The sequence below is a fragment of the Piliocolobus tephrosceles genome, chromosome 13 (assembly GCF_002776525.5).
Source record: "Piliocolobus tephrosceles isolate RC106 chromosome 13, ASM277652v3, whole genome shotgun sequence".
In the NCBI taxonomy this organism is placed as follows: Eukaryota; Metazoa; Chordata; class Mammalia; order Primates; family Cercopithecidae; genus Piliocolobus; species Piliocolobus tephrosceles.
Window position 1 is genome coordinate 83691413 of NC_045446.1, and position 26382 is coordinate 83717794.

The 26382-nt window shown below is 45.6% G+C and overlaps 1 protein-coding gene across 1 annotated transcript; it reads right to left on the reverse strand.

Annotated features, from left to right (window-relative positions):
• Positions 1–171: 171 nt before the first annotated feature.
• On the reverse strand, positions 172–26195 carry VSTM5 (V-set and transmembrane domain containing 5). Its single transcript, XM_031933829.1, has 4 exons — positions 26045–26195; positions 600–926; positions 346–486; positions 172–215 (listed from the first exon to the last, which is right to left on the reverse strand). Exons 1-4 carry the CDS (start codon positions 26193–26195, stop codon positions 172–174), a joined length of 663 nt encoding a protein of 220 aa, XP_031789689.1.
• Positions 26196–26382: the final 187 nt, after the last annotated feature.

Genomic DNA, 26382 nt, shown 5'->3' on the forward strand with positions numbered 1-26382 from the left:
TGTCCATCCACAGTCCTCAACTCCATGCAGTCAATGTTGTTAATCTCCTGCTGTCCTGTCAGGAGCGGGCTGCAACAGGACCACACACAATGAGTATAATAGCTGTGCTTGCTCTTTTTGTTGGAGAATGGTTTCCTCTTGAGGTAGGAATGCAGTTAGGCCCAGCCTTGGCTAACACTCAACATCTTCCAGCTCAATCTCCTCAGTTGTGCTTTCTGTAAAGCAAAGACAAGTCCATGAGTTGGAAATCAAGCCACATAGTGCTTTCTTGGTGAGAACAAGATAACACATGCCACCTCTGGCCTCAAAACCACTCATGGATTATCACAAGGCCCAGGGAGTTACCTTTGAGTTTGTGTCTTCTCTTCCTCTGAAATTTATATGCACACTTATTACAAACCCACATGAGGCTGATTAACACTGCGGCCACAGCAGCGAGAAAAGCAAGGATGACAGCGACAAAGTGCAGGTCTTCATAGAGGATCTCTATGGAGTGAGGGTGAGGGGAGGGGGAAGACAACATTTCTTTTAATATCATGGAATCGACCTCCCACACACTCACAGTTCAGAGGGGTGCCCGGGGCCCGGGGATGTGTTACCAGAGACGTGCAGCACGATGGTGCCAAACTGGCTGCTCCCCAGGCGTTCCGTCACGGTGATGACATAGTAGCCGGAATCCCTCACTCCCACACTGAAGAGCTGGATGGAGCCATTGTCGAAAGTGCAGACTCTGTCCTTGTGGCTTTGGGAGATGTTGGCCTGAGTCCCTGGTTTCCACTCCACGATCTTTTGCGTTCCCCAGTTGGACGAATATGTCCATTCGATGGTGGGCACTCCGTGACAGGAATACTCAACTGAGAGCAGGATGTCTTCTTTGACGGTGGCATTGATGGTGGCCTGAGGAATGTACAGGGACACGCCCTGACCTGCAGGATGATATGCTGGATGTTGGGCACATATATATGGCTTTATCCTGAAGTGAACTTATATAATTCGTTAATCTATTTCACAAATACTTATTGTGTGCCTATTATATACCAGGAACTGTTCCAGGTTTTGGTGCTTAAGTGATAATGCTAAACAAGACACAAGGCTCCCTGGAGATAGAGAGCTCTACACACTAGCAACCTTTTTCTATTCTGAAGAAACTGTGTTTAGAATGCTCCCTTTTATTTCAACCAGAAATCTGACACCTTTGTAGCAAGGTGGACTATAGAGGTTCTCTCCTAGTATATCGGAGCCCTTCTGATGCCCAAGGACTGTTCTTATGACTCTCTGGATCACTCCTTCTCACTCAAGCCCTCAATGTGTGACATAGTTATTCTTTAACACAGAACGAAGTGCAGAGTTTAAGACGACTGGAATAAAGAAGAAAACAGAGGTCAAATTCCAGGCCAGACCTCGGAGGGCAGGAATCATGTTTTCTTTATCCCTGTGGTCCCTGAACCCAGTACAATGCCTGACACATGGTGGTTGGTCAGTAAATGTTTGCTGAGTAAATGAATAAGTGAACGACCAAATATTTACAGCAACAAGAAACATGAGCCTTTTCCTAATAGGAATGTCGATGCTTGGGTGGTTTGAAAAATTGGGTACATCTAAAAGCTAACATAGGGAAGAGAACTATATTTAAGACTTTCTGTGCCAGTTACTATGTTATCTACTTTACAATCCTTATCTATTTTATTGTATTTATTTTTTGAGATGGGGTCTTGCTCTTCCGCCTGGGCAGGAGTGCAATGGCTTGATCTCAGCTCACTGCAACCTCCACCTCCCGGGTTCAAGCGATTCTCCTGCCTCAGCCTCCCAAGTAGCTGGGACTACAGGCACCTGCCATCACACCTGGCTAATTTTTTGTATTTTTAGTAGAGACGGGGTTTCACTATGTTGGCCAGGCTGGTCTCAAACTCCTGACCTCATGATCTGCCTGCCTCAGCCTCCCAAAGTTTTGGGATTCCAGGCGTGAGCCACTGCACCCAGCCATCTCTTTTATTTTTTACATAGGCACACCAACATGCCCACATAACCAGTAAATGGAAGAGGAGGGATTTCAGCACAGCTTTGATTCCAATCCTGGATCTCTACTTTGTTTTTTGTTTTGTTTTTGAAACAGTCTTGCTCTGTTGCCCAGGCTGGAGTGCAGAGTCACGATCTCAGCTCACTCAACCCCCACCTCCTGGGTTCAAGTGATTCTTTTTCTTGAGACGGAGTCTAGCTCTTTCGCCCAGGCTGGAGTACAGTGGCCCGATCTCAGCTCACTGTAAGCTCCGCCTCCCGGGTTCACGCCATTCTCCTGCCTCAGCCTCCATAGCTGGGACTACAGGCACCTGCCACCTCGCCTGGCTAATTTTTTGTATTTTTAGTAGAGACGGGGTTTCACCGTGTTAGCCAGGATGGTCTCGATCTCCTGACCTCATGATCCGCCCGCCTCGGCCTCACAAAGTGCTGGCGTTACAGGTGTGAGCTACTGCGCCCGGCCAAGTGATTCTTATGTCTCAGCTACCTGAGTAGCTGGGATTACAGGCGTGTGCCACCACGCCAAGCTAAATTTTTTTTGCATTAATATTTTTAGTAGAAATGGGGTTTTGTCATGTTGGCCAGACTGGCCTCAAGTGATCTGCCTTCTCAGCCTCCCAAAATGTTGGGATTACAGGCATGAGCCACCATGCCCAGACCATATCTCTACTTTGTGACTATCTGTCTATCAATCATGTATCTATGTTTCCTGATTTCTCTGACCTCGAATATGAGCAGTTGCAGTAGTGATTACTGCTGTAAGATTTAGAGAACTATATTTAGAACTAGTGACAAATCTGTATTATAACCTCTGTGCATTTCGTGTACATTCTGTTAACCACGTTGGTCAAAGTTACTAACAGGTTAATATCCTGGGAGACTACCAGCCCTTTTCACACCCTCATGGAACTTCACTTTGAGCATTTTGGTTACTTTGGCCCAGGAAACTGCAAAACTAAAAAATAAAAATAACTCCTCCAATTTTCTCAGATGCTGGTACAACTGGACACTGGCTGATTGGTTCTTGCTGGTTTTTATATTTCTCTGGACCAGAGAAACCTCTTGCCTTTTTTTTTTTTTGGTAGCGATGAGGTCTTTCTGTGTTGCTAGGCACTGGACTTGGACTCCTGGCCTCAACCTCCCAGAGTGTTGGGATTACAAGTGTGAGCCACTGTGTCCAGCCTAGAAAAGCTTCTTTAAAATGTTTTTCAAATTTAATTGACAAATAAAGATTGTATACATTCAAGGTATACAGCCTGATGATATATCTCTATGTTGTGTAATGATGATCACAATTAAATTAATGAATATATCCATCACCACTCGTGCTGAACATTCAGTCCCCAGAATTTGTTCATCTTATAACTCAAAGTTTGGACCTTTTGATCTACATCTCCCTCTTCCCCACTGGCCCCAGCCTCTGGCATCAATTTTACTGTATTTCTATGAGGTCAGTTTTTTTAGATTCCACATATAAGTGAGATCATACAGTATTGGTCTTCCTATGTCTGGCTTATTTCATTTAGCAACTTAGCATAATGTCTTTCAGGTTCATCCATGTTGTCACAAATGGCATGGTTTTCTTCTTCATATGGCTGAATAATATTCATATATATCTTTATTTATGTATTCATCTGTCGATGGACACTTAGGTAGTTTCCATGTCTTGGCTATTGTGAATATGGTGCAGTGAACAAGAGCATGCAGATATCTCTTTGTTACACTGATTTCAGTTGTTTTTGATACATACCCAGTAGGATTGGTGGATTGTATGGCACTTTTCTTTCCTTTTTTGAGACAGGCTCTCACTCTGTTGCCCAGGCTGGAGTGCAGTGGCGCAATCTCGGCTCACTGCAACCTCCGCCTCCCAGGTTCAAGTGATTCTCCTGCCTCAGCCTCCTGAGTAGCTGGGATAACAGGCGCCCGCCACTTCGCCCAGCTAATTTTTGTCTTTTTAGTAGAGATGGGGTTTCACCATGTTGGTCAGGCTGACCTGGAACTCCTGGCATCAGGTGATCCACCCGCCTTGGTCTCCCAAAGTGCTGGGATTACAGGCATGAGCCACCATGCCTGGCTGGTACTTCTATTTTTAATTTTTTTTGAGGAATCTCCATACTGTTTTTCATAATAGCTCTATCAATTTACATTCCCACCGACATCATGCAAGGGTTCCCTTTCTCCATATCTTGACCAACATTTGTCATCTTGTCCTTTTGACAATAGCCAGCCTAACAGGAGTGAGATGATATCTCATTGTGGTTTTGATTTGCACTTCCCTGATTAGTTCAGCACCGATTTATGTACTTGTTGGCCATTTATATTGTTTTCTTTGGAGAAATGACTATTCAGGTCCTTGTGCCCATTTTTAAATCATTTGTTTCTTTTTTGTTGTTGTTTGGTTTTTGCTATTGAGTTTTATGAGTTCCATTTATATTTTAGATATTAACCCCTTTCCAGGTTTGCAATTATTTTTCTGAATTCTATAGATTTCCTTTCCATTTTGTTGATTGTTTCCTTTGCTGTACAGAAGGTTTTTAGTTTGATGTTGTCCCACTTACCCATTTTTGGTTTTGTTGCTTGTGTTTTGGGTGTCATCCAAAAAGTTATTGCCAAGACCAATGTCAAGAAGTTTTTCCCTATTTTCCGTTCTAGGAGTTTTATGGTTTCACATCTTACACTTAAGTGTTTAATCCATTTCAAGTTAATTTTTGTGAATGATGTAAGACAAGGGTTCAATTTCACTCTTTTACATGTGAATATTCAGTTTTGCCAGCATCCTTTATGAAGAGACTCCTTTCCTCATTGTGTATTCTTGGCACTTTAGTCAAATATTAGTTGACCATATATAAATGCCTTTGTTTCTGGGCTATTTTGTTTCATTGATCTGTGTGCCCGTTTTTATGCCAGTGCCGTACCATTTCAATTTACTATAGCTTTGCAATTTGTTTCGAAATCAGGAGGCATGATGCCTTCCGCTTTGTTCTTCTTTCTCAAGATTGCTTTGGCTATTCAGGATCTTTTGTGCTTCTATAAGAATTTGATTTTTTTTGTTTTGTTTTGTTTTGTTTTGTTTTTGAGACAGGGTCTCCCTCTGCCACCTAGGCTGGAGTGCAGTGGTGCAATCATGGCTCCCTGTAGCCTCGACCTCCCTGGGGTTAAAATGATCCTCCCACCTCAGCCTCCCAAGTAGCTGGGAATATAGGTGTGCGCCACCACATCCAGGTAACTTTTGTATTTTTTGTAGACACAGGTTTTCACCATGTTGTGCAGGCTCATCTCAAACTCCTGGGCTCAAGCGATCCACCTCCTTGAGCCTCCCAAAGTACTAGGATTACAGGCATGAGCCACGGTGTCTGGCCTGCTTTTTTGATTTCTGTGAAGAATGCCATTGAAATTTTGATACGGATTGCATTGACTCTGCAGATTGCGTTCGGTAATATGGACATTTTAACAATATTGATTCTTCCCATCCATGAACATAGGGTATCTTTCCATTTATTTGTGTCTTCAGGTTCCTTTGTCACTGTCTTCTAGTTTTCAGCATATAGACTTCTCACCTTCTTTGTTAAATTTACTCCTAAATATTTTATTATTTTTGATTTTATTGTAAATGGGACAGGTTTTTTTTTTTTTTCTTTTCTTTTCTTTTTTCTTGTTGTTGTTGTTGTTGTTGAGATACGGTCTCACTTTGTCACCCAGGCTGGAGTACAGTGGTGCAATCTTGGCTCACTGCAACCTTGACTACCTGTCAAGGTCTGAAATAAATGAAATAGAGACTAGAAAAATAACAGAAAAGATGTACAAAACTAAGAGTTGACTAAAAAGAAAAAGAAATAAGGGCCAGGCTCAGTGACTCAATCTATAATCCCAGTGCTTCGAGAGGCCAGCGTGGGAGAGGATCATCTGAGGCCAGGAGTTCAAGACCAGCCTGGGTATAATTTATTGAAACCCTATATCTACAGAAAGCAAAAAATTAGCCAGGTGTGGTGGTGCACACCTGTAGTTCTAGCTACTTGGAAGGCTGAAGCAGGGGGATCACCTGAGCCCAGGAGTTCCAGGCTGCAGCGAGCTATGATCATGCCATTGCACTCCAGTCTGGGCAACAGAGCCAGATCCTGTCTCTAAAAAAAAAAGAAATTCAGAAATAAATAAAATTGACAAACCTTTAGTTTTCTGACCTGATCTTTATTATTTCTTTTCTTCTGCTCTTCTTTTTCTATTAGTTTTCTAATACTTCCTTGAAGTGTAAAGTTAGGTTATTTGACATTTTTTTTTTTTTTTTTAAGATGGAGTCTCACTCTGTTGCCCAGGCTGGAATGCAGTGGCACGATCTCAGCTCACTGCAAGCTCCACCTCCCAGGTTCATGCCATTCTCCTGCCTCAGCTTCCCAAGCAGCTGGGCCTACAGGCACCTGCCACAATGCCCAGCTAATTTTTTTGTATTTTTAGTAGAGACAGAGTTTCACCATGTTAGCCAGGATGGTCTCAATCTCCTGACCTCGTGATCCACCTGCCTCAGCCTCCCAAAGTGCTGGTATTACAGGCGTGAGCCACTGTGCCTGGCCCGACATCTTTTTTCTTAATATAAGCGTTTATAGTTATAAACTTTCCCCTTAAAACTGCTTTTGCTGCACCCTATAAATTATGGTATGCTCTATTTCCATTTTTGTTTCAAGATTTTTTTCATTTTTTTCTTTGACACATTGGTTATTTAGGAGTGTGTTGTTTAATTTCTACGTATGTGAGAATTTTCCAATTTTACTCCTACTATTGATTTCTAGTTCATATTACCATGGTCAGGAAAGACACTTGATATAATTTAAATCTTGAATTTGTTGAGACTTGAGAAAAACCTCCTCTTAATTAGACAGACTAAGCAGGCATTTAACTAGGTGTTAGGAAAAAAGTGGTTTCTCCTTCCGTCAAAGATTATCACATATAATTAGGAATAAATAATCTATAACAGGCCGGGTGTGGTGGCTCATGCCTGTAATCCCAGCACTTTGGGAGGCCAAGGCGGGCAGATCACCTGAGGTCAGGAGTTCGAGACCAGCCTGACCAATATGGAGAAACCCCATCTCTACTAAAAATACAAAATTAGCTGGGCGTGGTGGCACATGCCTGCAATCCCAGCTACTTGGGAGGCTGAGGCAACAGAATCACTTGAACCCAGGAGATGGAGGTTGCTGTGAGCCGAGATCACAACACTTGCACTCCAGCCTGGCAACAAGAGCAAAACTCCATCTCAAAATAATACTAATAATAATAATCTATAACAAAGATGAAAAATTAACATTCATGGTTTTAAAGCAAACTGCTGGTCAATTATTTAAAAAGTTGAATTAACGAGTAATCACCTCTGCATCTCATGCTAAAATTAATCCAGAATGAGTCCAGAGAAACTTAGTGACTGGGCGAATATTCAGGCCTGGCTCAAGTGTTCTGTTCAAGAAGGTTGGTTCAGTACATCAGATTTCACTTATAAAATGGATGGGCTGGTCTGAAGGTAGTGAGTTATCTCAACTGATTGTTCACAGTCAGTTACAGATGAAACCCCTTATTCTGCTCTTTCTCCCCTTCTCACTACTGCTCTTGAGTAGTCTTAAAAAAAAAAAAAAAAGGACATCAGGCAGCCATTAACAAGAATGAGCTTTATATGGGCAAGGAAAGACATCTGTGATGTTACTAAGTTAAAAAAAAGTAAATGTACGGCCGGGCGCGGTGGCTCACACCTGTAATCCCACCACTTCGGGAGGCCGAGGTGGGGGGATCACGAGGTCAGGAGATCCAGACCATCCTGGCTTACACGGTGAAACCCCTTCTCTACTAAAAATGCAAAAAATTAGCCGGGCGTGGTGGTGGGCGCCTGTAGTCCCAGCTACTCGGGAGGCTGAGGCCGGAGAATGGCGTGAACCCGGGAGGCGGAGCTTGCAGTGAGCCGAGATGGCGCCACTGCACTCCAGCCTGGGTGACAGAGTGAGACTCCATCTCAAAAAAAAAAAAAAAGAATAAAAAAAATGTACAAAACAGCATACCTAATGTGAGCTCATTTATAGTTGTGTAAATATGTGCTAGTATATACATATTATGTATGGAAAAATGGAAACGTGTTGGAGTAATATATGCTAAACTGTTAACAGGGATTGCCCCTCAGAGATCAAATAGCAGAATAATTTTATTTTCCATGTAAGTCATTTATATAATTTTGAATTTTTCAGTTATTTATTGAGTTGATAATTTTAAAAAATGTATTCTAAAAAGTCTTTTTAAGTTCTCCTGATTAGACTATGCAGTCTTGACCAGCAAAATTTAAAGTTTATTTTACTTTTTTATTTTTTATTTTTTAGATGGAGTCTCACTCTCTCACCCCCAGGTTGGAATGCAATGGCATGGTCTTGGCTCACTGCAACCTCCACCTCCCAGGTTCAAGTGATTCACCCACCTCAGCCTCCCAAGTAGCTGGGACTATAGGCACATGCCACTACACCTGGCTAATTTTTGTATTTTTAGTAGAGACAGGGTTTCACTATGTTGGCCAGGCTGGTCTCGAACTCCTGACCTCGTGATCCACCTGCCTCAGCCTCCCAAAGTGCTGGGATTACAGGTGGAGCCACTGCGCCCAGCCCAAAATTTAAAGTTTATAAGCTTACCTTTGCATCTTCACTTGGATTATTTGTGAAAAGCAGAGAGGAACTAAATTTCTAGGCATTTCCAAGATAGATGGGGAAGCCTCTCTTAAAGAACAAGTCACAGAGTAGAAGATTTTAGCAGGGCAGAAGTCACTGGAACCTGAACCAAAGGGCTTCCTGAATTCCTGGAGCTGGTGAGACCCTCTGGTAACTAATCAGAAAGCTGTCAAGAGGAAATAGTAAAAGTACTAGGAAGCTGAAACCACCACCGAGCAATGGGCTGGAATATGACACTCAGAAGGGTTACTTACTCCTTTTCTTACAAATAAATTACAAAGGTTGTACTTTTCGGTTTTTAAAAAATTGATTATTCAGAAGGGGATATATTTCTTGAAATCACAACAAAGGTCAATACTGTTGAGATAACAAATACATCTGCTGAGATGACAAGAATATCAACTAATGATAGGACCGATATCTTGCCAATATAGTCTCTGCAGTTGAGGAGTTATAGAGATACATCTTAATTAGGATAACTCATTTTCACCTCATTTATCTGGAAAACAACTTATTCAGCAAATGTGATCATCAGATGCAGCTGAGAACTAGAAACTAAGCATCACTGTCATCCTTATCAAGCCTTTAATTAAGCAGCTAGCATATACTGGTTTCAGAACCTAAGGTTCAGGAGTCCTAATTCAGAAAACTGTTACAGTGGGGTGGGTGAGTGACGAGTGACATTACAAAAGGATCATTTCAATTGGCAGGGAGGTGTAGGGGAGACACCTGATGTGGGCAGGACATACCCAGGCTTTACCCTGGGACCTCCTTGCTGGGAGATCTGGAGAAAGTTCTTAACTATGAGAGCCTCAGCTCTCCTGTGAGGATGAGGGTCAATGACACATGTAAGGCCCAGCAACAGGCTGGGCACAGAGCTTTGTGTTCATCCAGGAGCTGCAGCCCCCACCACTTACCCTTCTCTGATCAGGTCTCTGTCACCTGCCTCAGGGTGACTGACCAACTGCCCCAGTTTGTCCCAGGACTGAGGGATTTCCCAGGATGTGACAATTTCAGGGCTAAAATCAGGACAGTCATGGGCAAACCAACAGAACTGATCACTCGCGGTGGCTCACACCTGTAATCCCGGCACTTCGGGAGGCCAAGGCAGGCAGATCACCTGAGGTCAGGAGTTTGAGAACAGCCTGACCAACATGGTGAAACCCTGTCTCTACTGAAAATACACAAAATTAGCCAGGCATGGTGGCTGGCGCCTATAATCCCAGCTACTCGGGAGGCTGAGGCACGAGAATCGCTTGAACCTGGGAGGCACAGGTTGGCAGTGAGCTGAGATAGCACCACTGCATTCCAGCCTGGGCAACAGAGTGAGACTCAGCCTCAATAAAAAAGAGAAAAAGAAATATTGAAGAGCAGAGAGAAAACTCCAAGATACACCACTGTGTATTTCTGAGGTGCTCAAAGGGGCTCAATAGGGGAGTTGTGAAGGCAGCCAGCCCTGAGAGGCTGGAGAAGGAAAGCCAGTCTTCCCTAATGCTCCAGCTCCCTAATGCATCTCCCGGGGTCAGCATCCCATGCACCCCCATTTCAGCTGGGATCTCACTCTTGTCCCTGAGCTCAGCACTGCACTTGCCACAGCTTCGTCAACAGCTGGGGACAGGCTCATCGGGTTTTGGCCTGCAGTTCCCTGAGGTTAGGTAATTTGCCCAATGTCACAGTAAGTGACTGAGCAGAGATTCAAACCCTGAGTACTTTTTACTGTCCTGGTAATGAGCCAGGGAAGTTTGCAGGAGCCAGGGAAGGGACAAGACACTCATTTAAGGTGGGGCATAAATAACAAGATTTTTCAAGTGTGGGAAAGGGAGGAAGCCCAGTCTCAGCTGAGAGAAAAGTAGGACGACCCAGGAAGGCAGGAGGGATCCAAGGCTCCTCAGATTCGGGACTTGGTGATTAAGAAGTGCAGGGTGGCCATGAGATAAGGAAGCTGACAGAGTGTGGGGCAGGGTGGGGTAGGGCAGGGCAGAGGCAGAACAGGACCCAGGAGGGTGTTCAAATAGGGCCATGACATGATCTGAACAGGGCTTCTGGAAGGACAGTCTGGCAGAATTCATAATCTTACCATTTACATACATCATATGTACTGCCCTGGGCCCCCAACAGGTGCTTGTTCTTTGGGAGAACCTAAGGCTGGAGCCTAAACAGCCGTGAACAGCTAGTGGTACCCTGCTTCCCCTGGCCGCCCTGTGCCAGCCTCTGAGAGAAGGGGTAGTAAGAAGTGGGCAAGCATAGGCAGGTCTGTCCAAGACCGCAAGATCTTTGTAGAGAGAATTCTTGTCCTATTCATCTCCAAACCCCCAGTGGCCAGGACAGGGCCTGACACTTTGTAGATGCTCAAAATATACTTGCATGAATGAACGAATGGTGATGTGTGCCCTGCCTGTCAAACTGTTGCCAACTGGGAGAGAGCAGGAAGGGAGTATCTCTGCTGAGCTGAGGGTTACTGGATCTAGCTGGGGAAGGCATTGGAGGGACCCTTTTCCCAGCTTCAAGTCTGCTGAGAGTCAAACAGTTAGCAGGAGAAACAGCACAGGTTGTTGTTTGGTTGGTTTTTGTTTGTTTGTTTGAGATAAGGTCTCACTGCTGAGGCTGAAGTGCAGTGGATGGGATCTTGGCTCACTGTAACCTCTGCTTCCTGGGCTTAAGCTATACTCTAGCCTCAGCTCCCGAGTAGCTGGGACCACAGGCATATTGGCCATGCCCGCCTATTTATTTATTTATTTATTTTTTGTAGTGATGAGGTTTCGCCATGTTGCCCAAGCTGGTCTTGAACTCCTGAGCTCAAAGCAATCTGCCTACCCCGGCCTCCCAAAGTGCTAAGATTACAGGTGTGCGCCACCGCACCTGGCAGGTTTTTTTTTTTTTTTTTTTTTTTTTGAGACGGAGTCTTGCTTTGCCACCCAGGCTGGAGTGCAGTGGCTGGATCTCAGCTTACTGCAAGCTCCGCCTCCCGGGTTTTACGCCATTCTCCCACCTCAGCCTCCCAAGTAGCTGGGACTACAGGCGCCCGCCACGTTGCCCGGCTAGTTTTTTTTTTTTTGTATTTTTTAGCAGAGACGGGGTTTCACTGTGTTAGCCAGGATGGTCTCGATCTCCTGACCTCGTGATCTGCCCACCTCGGCCTCCCAAAGTGCTGGGATTACAGGCTTGAGCCACCACGCCCGGCCAGTTTTTTATTTTTTGTTTTGAGACACAGTCTTGCTCTCTTGCCCAGGCTACAGTACAGTGACACGATCACAGCTCACAGCAGCCTCCACCTCCCAGGCTCAAGCAGTCCTCCCACCTCAGTCTCCCTAGTAGCCGGGACAAAAGGTGTGCACCAGAGACAGGGTTTCACCATGTTGTTCAGGCTGGTCTCGAACTCCTGAGCTGAAGCAAACCTCCCACCTCAACCTCCCCAAGTGCTGGGATTACAGGCGGCATAGTTTTGCGGCACAGTTTTAAGCCACAATTAAAATATCCATGTTGCTGCCCAACTCATGCCATTCTTGAAATACCTGCCTGCCAGTAACTTGGGAAACACAGCTTTGTGTAGGAGGTCAATACAGCACCCGCAAGTAATAGCTTCCCTGTTTAGTGGTGAAGAACAGTGCTAATGGCTGGCCTGGGCACACAGTTCACAGGTACCCATACCTCCAATGAGCCCAGGTGGTAATTCCCCCTCTCAGTGCCTGATTGCTCAGAAACCAAAGCTCAGCTTATCTTGGAGGGGCTCCCCATGATCTTGCTGTTTAATGGCCTTGGGAAGTCACCCAGATGTCAGCCAACCCAAACAATGTAAACAGATGCAGGTTTAGGTGCAGGCTACCAGGCTGTTTCCTTCAGCAGGTTTCAGAATTTGTACCCAAACAATCACTCGAAAATAGCAAGTCACCATTTCTGTCAGGTAACACCTGTTAGATATCAGATGTTATACACCATTATCACAGCCCAGTGACACCAAGGCTGGGAAAGTTGACTGACCTGGCCGTTATCAGACTGGCAAAGATGAAGAAGTTTGATAACATTATGTTGTCAGGAGTGCATGGAGGTTACTCTCAAACATTACTGTGGTGATTGTAAATAGGTGGAACCTGCTTGGAGGGCATATGATGCAATCTGTAAAAATATTTAAATAGCACATACCTTTTGACCCAGAAATTCCACTTTTAATAATCTATCCTACAGATAAGATGAGCACATAGATGCAGTGATATATCTGTCAGTGTTGTCATGAAGCACAGTACTGTCAATTGTAGCAGCAAAAGACTGGAGATGCACCTGTGTGTCCACTTGCAAGGAACCAGTAAATAAAATATCAGTATTCATGTTTTGGGATGTTACAAAAATGTTCAAAAGAATGAGGCAAATCTATATGTGTTGACATTAGGTGTTCTCAAAAATAACAAAAAAAGTACAGGGCAGAACAGTGTATAGAGAATTATTCCACTTGAATAAAGTAATTATATGAATTATATGTGTATACACACACACTCACACATACACAGATAGACACACAGTTATCCATATAAATGCATAGAACATCTCTAAGTTATTCTAAAAACCTGTGGTTGTCTTTGGGGAGGAGAATGGGTGTCTGGAATGGGAGAAGACTTCACATTTCACTCTATACCCTTTTGAACAATAGTAATATTTTAGCAAGTTTGTTAATTACTTAAAAAATAAATATACTGTGACTGTAAAAATACAAATACTGCATGCCAAGATTGAGTCTGAGTCTTAGATTTTTCACATTTGAAAATGTTTTTTACATACACACAATGAACAACTCCATGAGCATTACCTCAGTCTATGAAGGCAGGCAGGAGACTCGGACTAAGGCACTATGCTTTTCCCTTCCCAGGCACTTGCTTATTTGATCACTACTTTACAGATGAGAAAACTGAGGCTCAGAGACCTAAGTGTCCAAGTCTTTGCTAAGCAAAAATTCAGAGCTGAGACTGGAACCCATGTCTCTCTTCACGGTCCCACAGCTGCCCCTAATAAGGTAAGGCACTTAAGTATAGAGGTGGAGTTTTACATTTCTTTAATGTTTCCCAAAATAGCACATGGCTCAGTGCTGGCGAAGACTTGGGAGACACATACAACAAAAAGCAAAAGTCTAGACCTGGGCTGTCCGATATGGTAGCTGCTAGCCACATGTAGCTGTTGAGCACTTGAAACTGACTGGTCCACACTGAGATGTACTCTAAGTATACAACGCACACCAGAATTTGAAGACTTAGTACTTAGTATGTTATACAGAATATAAAACATCTAATTAATAACTTATTTTCCATTGATTACATGTTGAGATGATAATGTTTTTGGATATATCAGGTTAAACCAAATATATATTCAAAGTCAATTTTACCCATTTCTTTTTATATTTTTAATATGGCCACTAGAACATTTAAAATTACATATGTGGCTGGGCATGGTGGCTCATGCCTGTAATCCCAGCACTTTGGGAGGCCAAGGCAGGCAGATTGCCTGAGCCTAGGAGTTTGAGACCAGCCTAGACAACATGGCGAAACCCATCTCTGCAAAAAATACAAAAATTAGCTGGGCATGGTGGCATGCACCGTGGTCCCAGTTACTTGGGCGGCTGAGGGTGGCAGGATAGCTTCAGCCCAGGAGGCTGAGGTTGCAGTAAGCCGCATTCCAGTCTGGTTGACACAGTGAGACCCTGTCTCAAAAATAAAATAATTTTACACATGTGGCTTGCATGTGAGCCTTGCATATTTCTATTGGAAAATGTTGGTATAAACTATCACTTATCCAAACTTTTGCCAAAAAAACAAAACTTGTTCCCTTGAGATTGTTCCACACTGTCCCCCGTCAACAATGTGAACTCTCTGTCCCCAGTCCTTTCTCTTCATTCTTTAAACATGTTGACTCCTTTTACTGCAAGTTACAGCATCACCCTGTGTCCCGCCAGCATACCCATGGACAGCCCATCCAGTTATCTCATCTAAGGGAACATCCTCTCTCTAGTCAACCTCAGCTTCCAGTAAAGCAGCCTGCTTTAACTACACCTTCTTCTCCTTGATTACTGTTCAATTCCTCCCCTTGGCCTCATCGGTCCTTCCACTCTGACTCCCTCTACTTTTCCCAATCCATCCTCCTCACTTCCCTCCCTACCCAGCCTCAGTTCCATCGCCCATCACGATCTAAGCACTTTTTAACACCAGTACTTTCTGCCTTTTCATCATATCTACCTGGAAAGGCCCTAGTCCTGGGACTAACAGTGTTCTCCTCTCTCTCTGCCTGTACATGAGTAGCCAACATTGCAGGAGAATGTCCCCTGGCAGACACTCTTCAGCACAACAAAGCACACTGTTTCCAGGGTAGACTCAAGATCACCAAACTCAACAGGGCCTCATCCTACCAGACAATCTTACTACATAAATTGACACTTCCTTTTCCCACAGTTACTATACAGGCTCCCTCCTCTTCCTGGGATGCTGTTGACACTTCCTTCTGCTCTGGTGGTAGCTCTGGCCCACCACACTCACCAGCCGTTCTTGCCATCTCTCTGGTTGCTGCTTCTCAGTATCTTTTGAGGGCTCATCCTCTTTGCTGTGGTTTAAATGTCTGTCCCCCAGAACTCATGTTGAAACTTAAGCCCCTGGACATGTGTGGTGGCTCATGCCTGTAATCCTAGTACTTTGGGAGGCTGGGGCGGACGGATTGCTTGAGGCCAGGAATTCGAGACCAACTTGGCCAACATGGCAAAACCCAGGGTCTACAAAAAAATTCAAAAATTAGCCGGATGTGATGATGTACACCTGTAGTCCCGGCTACTCAGGAGGCTGAGGCAGGTGAATTGCTTGAAGCCAGGAGGCGGAGGTTGCAGTTAGCCAAGATCACGCTACTGGGTGACAGAGCAAGACTCTGTCTGAAAAATAAATTTAAAAATAAAAATAAAATAAGAAACTTAATCCCTAGTGTAATAGGATAAAGAGGTGGGGCTTTTAAGAGGTGATTGGGTCATGAAGGCTTTGCCCTCGTGAATGAATTAACCCATTCATGGATTAATAGATTAGTGAGTTAATAGATTAGTGGGTTCTCATGAGAGTGGGTCTGTTATAAAAGGCAGTTTGGCTCTCAGTGAGCCTCCTCACTGCATGATACCCTCTGCTGATTCAGGACTTTATAGAGAGCTCTCACCAACAAAAAGGTCCTCACCAGATGTGGCCCTCAATCTTGGACTTCCCAGCCTCTAGAACTGTAAGAAATAAATTCTTATGGCCAGGTGCAAGTGGCTCATGCTTGTAATCCCAGCACTTTTGAAGGCTAAGGCAGGAGGATTGCTTGAGGCCTGGAGTTCAAGACCAGCCTGGGCAGCAAAACAAGACCATATCTCTTCAAAAAAAAAAAAAAAGCCAGGTGTGGTGGTATACACCTGTAGTCACAGCTACTCAGGAGACTGAGGGGGAACAATCACTTGAGTCCAAGAGTTTCAGGCTTCAGTGAGCTATGATTGCATCACTGCTCTGAAGTCTGGGCAACAGAACAAGACTGTCTCTAAAAAAAATTAGAAAAAAATTTAAAAAGAAATTCCTTATAAACTATGCAGTCTTTGGTATTTAGTTATAGCAACCAAAAATAGGCTAAGATACTCTGATCTGCCATGATATCACAGAATTCCTTGAGCTTGGTCCTAGGCCCTCTCCTTTATTCTTTATTCTCTCCCTAGGTAATCCCATCTATGCATGCAGCTCTGAGTCCAGTTACTTCTAAATTCACATCACCAACACAACTGCACCTCTGAGTACCAGAGTCATTAATCCAACTATCTGCTTTACATCTGTACCTGACAGTTGACAGGCACTTCAAAATCTACATCTTCAAAGATAAATTAAATGCACACAGAATTGAGTTTACAGCCATGACTATCTGGAAAGATACGGAAGAACTTGGTAATACCTATTGGCTCCAGGGGGTAAGGAGGAGGAACTCGGTGGCTGGAGGATAAGACGGGGAGGCTTTTACAGATACACATTTTGAATTTTGGACTGTGTGCAAATACTACCTATTCAAACATAAGCAAAAACTAAAGAAGCAAATTAATTTTAAAATCAAACAATAAATGTATAATCCTGTCTCCCAGATTTGGTTGTCTGGGGTCCCCAACCTCAGTGAAAGGCTCTTCCAGCCAGTCAGCTCCACAGGACACCATCCTGACACCTCCTCCTTCTTCACCCACTACATCACATCTGTCACAGGGTCCTGTCAATTTTACCTCCAACATGTAACTTGATTCTGATTTGTTTGCTCTTTCTTCCACCATCACCGTAGTTCAAGCCACCAACTCACGAATGGTGACAATGGTCTCTCAATGTGCCTCACTATGCCTGCTTAATCCCCACTAACTTACTGTCTACACAGCATTCTGAGTGATATTTTCAAAACTTCATTGTATTTTGTCACCCCCCTCTTTAAAACCCTTGTCTGGCTCTCCGTTGCTCTAGGAATGAAGTCAAACCTCTTCAAAGGCTTGACTGGCCAGGTGTCATTTGGCTCCTGCCCATCACTTAGGCCTCATCATCCTCAGCATGCCCTCATACCCTGAGCTCCAGGCACACTGCCCTTTCTTCAGCCCCTTGGGTTCATCTCCTTCTCACCCACTGCAGGGACTTAGCATAGGCTACTCCCCCTGCCTGCTCCCTCCCTTGTTTGCCTGTTAACCTTTATTCATCCTTCAGATCTCACTCATCGCCTCTTTTGGAAAGCCTGTCTCAACTCCAGGCTAGGTCAGGTCTCTTCTTGTGTGTTTTCATAGCACCTTTCCATCATAGTAACTATCACAGTTTGTAAGTGTACACTTGTGTGGGTATTTGACATCTGTTCTCCCTTTAGACTGTAAGTTTCGTGAGGGCAGGAGTTGCCTATTTGGTTCCCTGTTGCAGCCTGAGAACTCTACAGGGTGCCTGGAACATGGATGAGAATTTCTGTGCAGTGACTCCCCTTATACAGTTGTACATGTGATCTAGGGGTGTGGGGTACAGAATCCGGTACTATGCCAAGCTGAGCACAGGATCAGAACTTCGGACTCCACAGCCAGTTCTTGTGTGACCCTTGGGACCCAATTTGCCTCCTTCTTTTTGTCTGAAAAAATAAAAATAAAATACACACACACACACATATTTTGATATGGAGTCTTGCTCTGTCACTCAGGCTGTAGTGCAGTGGCATGATCTCAGCTCACTGCAACCTCCGCCTCCCGGGTTCAAGCGATTCTCCTGCCTCAGCCTCTTGAGTAGCTGGGATTACAGGTGTGTGCCACCATGCCTGGCTAATTTTTGTATTTTTAGTGGAGATGGGGTTTCACCATGTTGGCCAGGCTGGTCTTGAACTCCTGACCTTGAGTGATCTGCCCACCTTGGCAAAGTGCTGTGATTACAGGTGTGAGCCACCTTGCCTAGCCTGAAATATATTTTTGATCCTTCTGTCTAAACTTCCCTGTATCACACACATGCATGTGCATGCACCAATACTTCTACATATGCCCTCAAGCACACAGAGCCCAGTTTCTGAATTCCTGGCAAATGGGGCCACATAGGGAAGGAATCCCTGGAGATGCACCAGGGAAGCAAGGGCTTCAGAGGAAATCAGTCAAGCAGAAGTGGGTTCCAATATCAATCTGCCCTTTGTTAATATCATGACGTTGGCCAAATTAGCTCAAAGTCACTGACTCTCTGTTCCTCATGTGTAAAATGAGGATGGACATAGACATCTCACAGATCAGATATTTTAGAAAGAAAGAAAGTGAATGCAATATGCTGAATGCCTAGCACAGTGCACTCACCCCACAAATAAACAATAAATGGTAGTTACAGGTATACTAGGGCTATATGCCAGCCACACCAAGAAGAATCTCAGGACTAATCAGAAGATAATTCACGGTGTGCCTCAGGCTGTTGCAAACCCATCAAAAAAAGGAATTTTTAAAATAAAACAGGCAATCTGCTTCTCTGACTCTTAAGAGGGAAACTCAGCCGACTGCGTGGCACAACTGATTCAGAGCAACGGGGGTGAGGGATCCGCCGGCGGGTGCAGAGGGTGGCAGAGGAGGGCAAGATGCAGGGGGGTGGGGGGGTGGGTGTGCAGGGAAAGCCAGAAAAGACCCCTCCCAATCCCTACCGGGGAGAGTGCATACTGTGGAGCCGAAAGACCCAGGTTCTGTCTGAGCTGCACACGCTATAGCTGGGCGACTCTGCACAAACCCCTTCCCCTTTCTGAGCCACTTGGTGGCTTTTCTGTCAATGATTCAATTTAAAAAACACAGCCGGGCGTGGTGGCTCACACCTGTAATCCCAGCATTTTGGGAGGCCAAGGCGGGTGGATCACTTGAGACCAGAAGTTCAAGACCAGCCTGGCCAATGTAGTGAAACTCCGTCTCTACTAAAAATACAAAAATCAGGCTGGTGTAGTGGGGGCACCTGAAGACCTAGACACTCGGGAGGCTGAGGCAGGAGAATCGCTTGAACCCGGGAGGCAGAGGTTGCAGTGAGCCAAAGTCGGGCCACTGCACTCCAGCCTGGGCAACAGAGTCAGACTCCATCGTAGGAAAAAAAAAAAAAAAAAAAAAGCAACAAGGCAGAGCGCAGTGGCTCACACCTGTAATCTGAGCACTTTGGGAGGCCAAGGTGGACAGATCACTTGAGCCCAGGAGTTCAAAACCAGTCTTGCCAATATGGTAAAACTCCATCTCTTAAAAGAAAAAAAGTCGGCTATGGTGGCACGGGCCCCTGTGTTCCCAGCTACTGGGGAGGCTGAGATGGGGAGGATAACTTGAGCCAGGGAGGTCAAGGCTACAGTGAGCTGAGATCGCACCACTGCACTCCAGCCTGGGTGACAGAGCGAGACCCTGTCTCAAAAAAATAAAGCAAACGAACAAAACTATACAGGTAAGAAAGACAGCCAGGAGCAATTCCAGGGGCACAAGCTCTGATTCCAGACCAAGAGAATTCAGTCTCTTTCCATTCAAGAAGCATTTGGGGAAGGATGGGGTCGGGTACCAACCTGCTCTTGGGCTCACGTTCCAGCTCCACTCCGGAGTCCCTAATGAGTGAATTCGGCTGCCCAACCAGGGGCGCCAGGCCTTCTTACAGCCCAGCCCCTGCAGAAAGGGCCTTGCGAACCCACTTGCAGTGATTGGCCCGAGGCTGATACCTGATCTGAACTGGGCCAATCAGATTCTCTGTCCCAAGGGCGTGAACTTAGGATGCGGGGCCTCTTAGGCCCTATGGTGGTCCCAAGAGAAGGGCTGCTTCCCCAAGGCCACAGTAAGTGGAGCAGAGAAAGCTGGTCCTGGCAAGAGGCCGCCGGGCAGCAGGAGAGACTGGGCTCCCGTGGCCCAGGGACTGCTGGGGACAGGAGCTGCTGCCGTGGACCGTTATGGCTTCTGAGGTCCTGGTTCCAGGTCTAGGGAGAGGCCTGGCACCTCTGTCCCTGGCAGATACCCCTACTTCCTTCTGAATACACTTTCCCTTGGCCTTCTCCTGTTCCTTACAAGTTACTTGGCCTACCTGAATCTGTTTCTTCCTGCGTCAAGTGGGAATAGCAACGCCGCTTTGCATGGTTGTGAAAACTCAGAGTATGACACACAGTAAGCACTCTCTATGAGGTGCATTAAAAAGAATATTATCATAGTCCACCAGTGCCAGCTTGAGGAAGTGGGGCAGTGGTGTGAAAAGGCTGGTAGGGCATGGGTGGGCGCCTCAGGTTACAGATAAGGATGGAATCTAGGTAGTGCTTGGTTCCATCCAGACCTGTGCTCTACCCAAAGCTCCTGCCCCTTTTGCCTGTTATGGTTTGAATTGTGTGTCCTCAAAAAGATATGTTGGCGTCCTAACCAGAACTCAGAATGTGGCCTTATTTGGAGATAGGGTTGTTACAGAGGTAATCAAGTTAAAACGAGGTCATTACGGTGAGCCCTAATCGAATATGACCCTTCTAGAAAGGAGACATTTGGATATAGACATATATGCACATGGAGAGAATGCCATATGAAGATGAAGGCAGAGATCAGAAGATGCATCTACAAGCCAGGGAATGCCAGATTGCCAGCAAATCACCCAAAACCAGGGAGCGACACGGAACAGTCACTCTTACAGGCCTCAGAACTAACCAGCCCTGCTGACACTTTGATCCCAGACCTCCAGCCTTTAGAACTCAGAGACAATGAATTTCTGTTGTTTAAGCCACCCCAGCTGTGGTCATTTGTTATGGTAGCCCTAGCAAATGCCCTTCTGTGGCTTTTATTTCCAGAAATAATTGGCCCCAGTTTTCTGATTGGAAAGGACTGAATCAGCTAGTCTGTTGTTATCAAACTTGATTGTGCGTTAGATCATCTGGGGAAGGTTTTACAACACTCTCCTGGATCAATGAACTCAGCATCCGAGGGTGCAACCAAGGCTTCGGTGATTTTTTAAAACTTCCCATGTGTTTCCAGCGTGCATCAAGATTGATAACCACTGAGCTAATCCACACTGAGGTGTTAGCAGCTGAAGACCATTTATTAGAATTCCTTTACAGCGGGCACAAAGCCTGAAGCCAAAGAACTATGTGAAAGAGAGAGCAATGTTGGAGACACTAGGGACAGCTCTTTCAGGAAGATAGTTGGGGGAAGTGGACTATTTCTGGCATCACTGAAATTTTACTGTATCTGGCTAGTCCTATTTCTAGCGATGCTTTGGGGGCTCAGGAGGAAGAACAGGCAGGCAAAGTCATTCCATTTGCTCCCTCCACTCTCTTCAAAACTCTAACACAGTGGTTCTCAGCATTTGGCTCCATTAGAATCACCTGGAGGTGATCACTGACCCAGATTGCAGGGCCCGGTCCCCAGTTTCTCATTCAGTAGGGTGAGGTGAGTCCTAAAAGTGCATTTCTAACAAGTGCCTCTCTGGCAGAAGAATAGGTTCTGCAGGCAGGGAACTTAGGGCCCATTCGTGCTGACTTCCTAAAGCTGAATCAAGAGAAAACACCAAGGTCTGGGGCAGGGAATCTGAGGCCAATTCATGATAATTTCCTAAATTAAATCAAAGGGAAAACACCTGGGTGGGGGGCAGGGACCCTAAGGCCAATTAACAAAAACTTCCTAAAGCTAAACCGAAAGGAAAAACCCCACCTTCGCAGGCCCAAAGGCTACTCTCTCTACACCCTCCCCCTCCCCCAGGTCCCAGAGGGAAAAGAAGAGTGCCTTAGATTGGCCTCGGGCCAAGCATGGGCCATCTCTTTAATCTGCATAGGCCACCATTCACTTCAGCCTTTAATTAGCCACGGACCTAATCCTTCATCCAGTAAGGGGTAACTGATAAGGACTTCAAAAGGAATATTTAAAACCCAGAAAACACTGTAAACTCTGGCTCAGGCTGCCCCCACCCTGCGGAGTGCTTTCTTGCTGTAACAAATCCCTGCTTTTGCTGCTGCATTCCTGTTTCATTCCTTTGTTACTTCGTGTGTTTTGTTCAATTCTAAGTTCAAAACATCAAGGACCTGGACAACTCACTCAAGGCTTTCCTTCTGGTAACACCTAGGTGATGCTGCCTCCACCCTCCTCAGAACTCTAACCCGGTGGTTCTAGCATTCGGCTCCATTAGAACCACCTGGAGGTGATCACAGACCCAGATTGCAAGGCCCAGCCCCCAGTTTCTCATTCAGTAGGGTGATGCTGCTGGTGGTCCCGGAACTGTACTTTTAGAGCTTTGGCTGAAAGGATTCTGTAAGACCTTAGGGTGAAAAGGACACTAAGGATGCCCTCAGGGTCCCAGCAGGCCAGGCCCTCCTCTCTTCTCACACTGCTCTGCTAATACCGTTCCTGCCAGGCAGGGGCTAGTCTGTGATACACCACTTCTTGGGGAAGGGAAGTTTTGGGACACGCAGTCATTACCAGAACCAGGGTCAATGGATCAAGAGTGAAAGGACATAGGTTCTGCTGAACAGAATTGAGGCAGTGTGTGTAGAACAGATACATTCATGGACTCTAGAGTCAGACTAACTGGTGTTCAAAATTTAGCTTTGCCAGTAACACTGTATGAACTGCGGTAAATGAATTACCTTCTTTCAGCCTGTTATGGTACCTAGGAAATAAGGATGATATAATAGTGCCGTGTCTACCTCCTGCAGCAGAATAAAGTTTAAATGACACAGTATACGTAAAGAGCTTATCAGTCTCTAACACTTGGTGATAGCTCAATAAATAGTAGCTATTACTAATGAGAAGTCTTTGAAGATGCACAGGTTTTCTTGGTGAGGTAATGATCTGCTCATCCTTGGGAGTATATAAGCAGAAGCTGGAGTTATATCAGGGATTAAAGCAGAAGATCTGAGACCGGGAGTGTTGGAGGAGGAGGCTGGTTCTTCTGCTCCAAATCACTTAATAGAACCGGAATAAGCATTTGTAAATCCACGATTCACTTCTGAAGTGTGGCAAGACTGGGCGACCTGAAAGTCTTCCCTGTGGAATTCCTTCTAGAATTTTCCTACCACACCTTTTCCAGGCACCAACAAGAGCCACCCTTGCTGGAAAGCTGGACTGTTTTCTGAAAGACCACAGGGTATGTAAAAGTCACTGCTGTGATTCTAATCAGATGCCAAGGAAGCAAGTTATGATAGCAGCGACTGCCTCACCCTGCACCAGTGTGCAAGGGGTTGGGGAGCTGGCTGGGTTTGCCCTCTGCAAAGCTGGGTGTCAAGACTTAGGCCTGGGCCAGCGGCCAGCCTGGGGAACTAGAAGGTATGGTCAGTAAATGTGTGTTGAACAGGAAGACAAAGGAAGAAATGAGGTGTTGTTATCTCCCAACAATTCTTTTGGGGGGACTTTACAGGATGCCTGACGGCACTTGGAGGAGGGGTATAGAGTGATCAAAAGATCATTCAGGGCTGGAGACAGTGGCTTACGCTTGTAATCCCAGCACTTTGGGAGGCTGAAGTAGGTGTATCACTTGAAGTCAGGACTTGGAGACCAGCCTGGCCAACATGGCGAAACCAAAAATACAAAAATTAGTTGGGTGTGGTGGTGCACACTTGTAATCTCAGTTACTCAGGAGGCTGAGGCAGGAGAATCACTTGATCCTGGGAGGCAGAGGTTGCAGTGAGCCGAGATCACACCACTGCACTCCAGCCTGTGTGACAGAGTGACACTCTGTCTCAAAAAAAAAAAAAAAAAAAGAATTCAGGCACATGCATAACTGGATACCACAGGTTACAGTAAATTCTCCTCCAGAAAAACTAATAGGCCAATTCCTCTTCATCCTTTAAATTTCTTTTTAAACATCATTTCCTCCAGGAAGCCTTCACCAATCCCTAGCACCAGGTTAAGGGCCCCATTTCTGTGTTCCCATTGTTCCCTGTTTGTCTCCAGCAACACACTTATCCCCCTCTCTTGTAATTCCTCCTGATGAATGGTTCATCCTCCTCATCTGCCGTCAGCTATGTGAACACAGGGCTTGGTCCGTCTTGGTGACCATTGAATCCCCAGGGCCCAGCACAGTGCCTGGCACTGTGGGCTTCTCACATGTACCTGAATGAATGAACGTCTTTAGGCAAGTCCCTCAACTTCTCTGAGCCTCAGTTTCTGCACCTATAAAATAGGAACTAATGGCATCTTGTTGCAGGCTAACTCTGAAGATGAAACAAAAGCAACTGTTACAGTGCCTGTCATGAAGTGCTCGGTAAGCAGTCACAGTTATTATTATCTTGTAATTGTTAATTGATTAAGTAATACAAAACTGAGGAGATACTGGCTTTTCATCTCTTCAGTTGGTTGGAGGCTATTATCAGTGATCTTTCTAAACCACATATCTAGCTGTCTTCCCTGGCTCTGACAGACCTCAGTAATGTGGTCCCAACTTTCTTTTCCATTTCCATCTCCCACGACTCCTCACCCCCCAATTCCAGTTGTACCAAACTACGGACCATCCCCCACTGGGCCTTTATTCACTCAACCTCAGCTCAGCTCACCGCTTTCCCATTCTCAGGTTCCTGCTCACTCTTCAAGGCCCATCTTTAATGTCATCTTCTCTGCCAGGCCCCACCAGGCTCCCACAGCACAGCTCACACCAGCCTTGCACTCATGTTAGATGACTGACTGCCCGTCTCCCCTGTTAGAAGGTGTGGCAGGTATCACATTGTGCTTATGTCTGAATCACCAGCACACAGCAGTATGTGATGTGACTCATTAAAGCACGGGCTGTCAAATTGAATTGACCTGACATACAGGAGCAAGTTCTGGTTCAAGAACCCCTGAAATCCCATCCCGAAGTGCATGGAAGGCTTGGTGGATGGGGAGAGGAGAGAGGAGCTCTGGTGTTCTGCTTTGAAGCATTGGCTTTTAAAAAAGACTGTGATCCAGTCCCAGAGTGAGCCTGGGGCAGGAATCTCGTATTAGTACACAAGGGCAAACTGTCAGAGGAGCTTGACGTTAGGTCCCCTTACCTGTGCCTAGTGCTGCCAAAGACCCACATCTCCTTCCTCCTCTGGCACTAGTGTAGGGGTCTACTGGAGGAATTATTCCAGCACCTTCCACCCAAGATGCAAAGCCTTCCCAACTCCAAGACCTTCCCAAGCTCCATTCCCTTAACCATCAGACAACTAGTTAGATTGACTACAAGGAAATTAACACGAGTCGAAAAGCCTGATTAAAGTAAAGAATGATCACCCCATCTACTGGTCCACAAAGAGAAGGTGGTTGTCCTCACAATTCGCCAGTGCTAAGAACTTTCTCTCTCTCCCTCCTCACCTGACTACCTCCTACTTTGTCATCAAGGCCTCCTCTTCAAGAAGCTCCTCCCATTCCAAACCGAGCTAACTGCCTTTCTCAGTGCCCCCAGGGCATCTGACAGCAAATCAGCTGCTTACGATTTGACTTACAATCCCTCAGTGCAAAGCCCCCGCTGCTACCCCAGCTCTTGGCAAACTGTTCCAGGCACAGTGGGTGTTCAGGAACCATTTATTGAGCCAAACCAAACTTCCCAGCAAGGCAGCCTTATCTCCTGCCCTCAGCCTGGTGGGAAAGTATTTTCGGGTTTGCCAGGATAAAACCACAAAGACACGGGTGAGACTCTACAACACAATGTTGGGTGTTCTGAGAACAGTAGGCGGGAGATGTGCTGAATCAGCTGTTTCCATAGGATCAGACTAATGGAGGGGAATGGTCTAGTCTAGTGCAGTACTTCTCTGGCCACACATTGGAACCACTGAGGAGCTTAAAAGCAAAACAAAACAGTGTCTGGGTCCTGCCCTCAGAGATACTGATCTAATTGGTCTATAGCAGGATGTGGGCATCTTAAAAGGTCTGTGTATACTCAGAGAAAGGTGACCCCACATGCGGGGCTTACACACAGCACTGGAATTGGCATGGGCGCCGTCAGCTGAGGATTCTCTGCAGCAGGGCTTCTCTGGGGTCAGCATGGCATGGGCCTCAGCTGCCCGAGGGTGTGCCTCGGCAGACAGAAAGGCTAGTATGCTCCCTTGACCAGCTGGACGCATGGACAAAGAGTGTCCTGTGCTCCTTTTACTGTCCCGTGTGTCATTTTTCCTTTTCCTATAGGGATGACGGGTGTCTTCCCAGCACAGCAAACCAGTTACAGGAGTGACGAGTCATTTCCAACTTGAAACTTATCAATCCCCGTCCCTCCCACTCTCATTCCTGCTGGATAAGTAATTACTTTCCAAC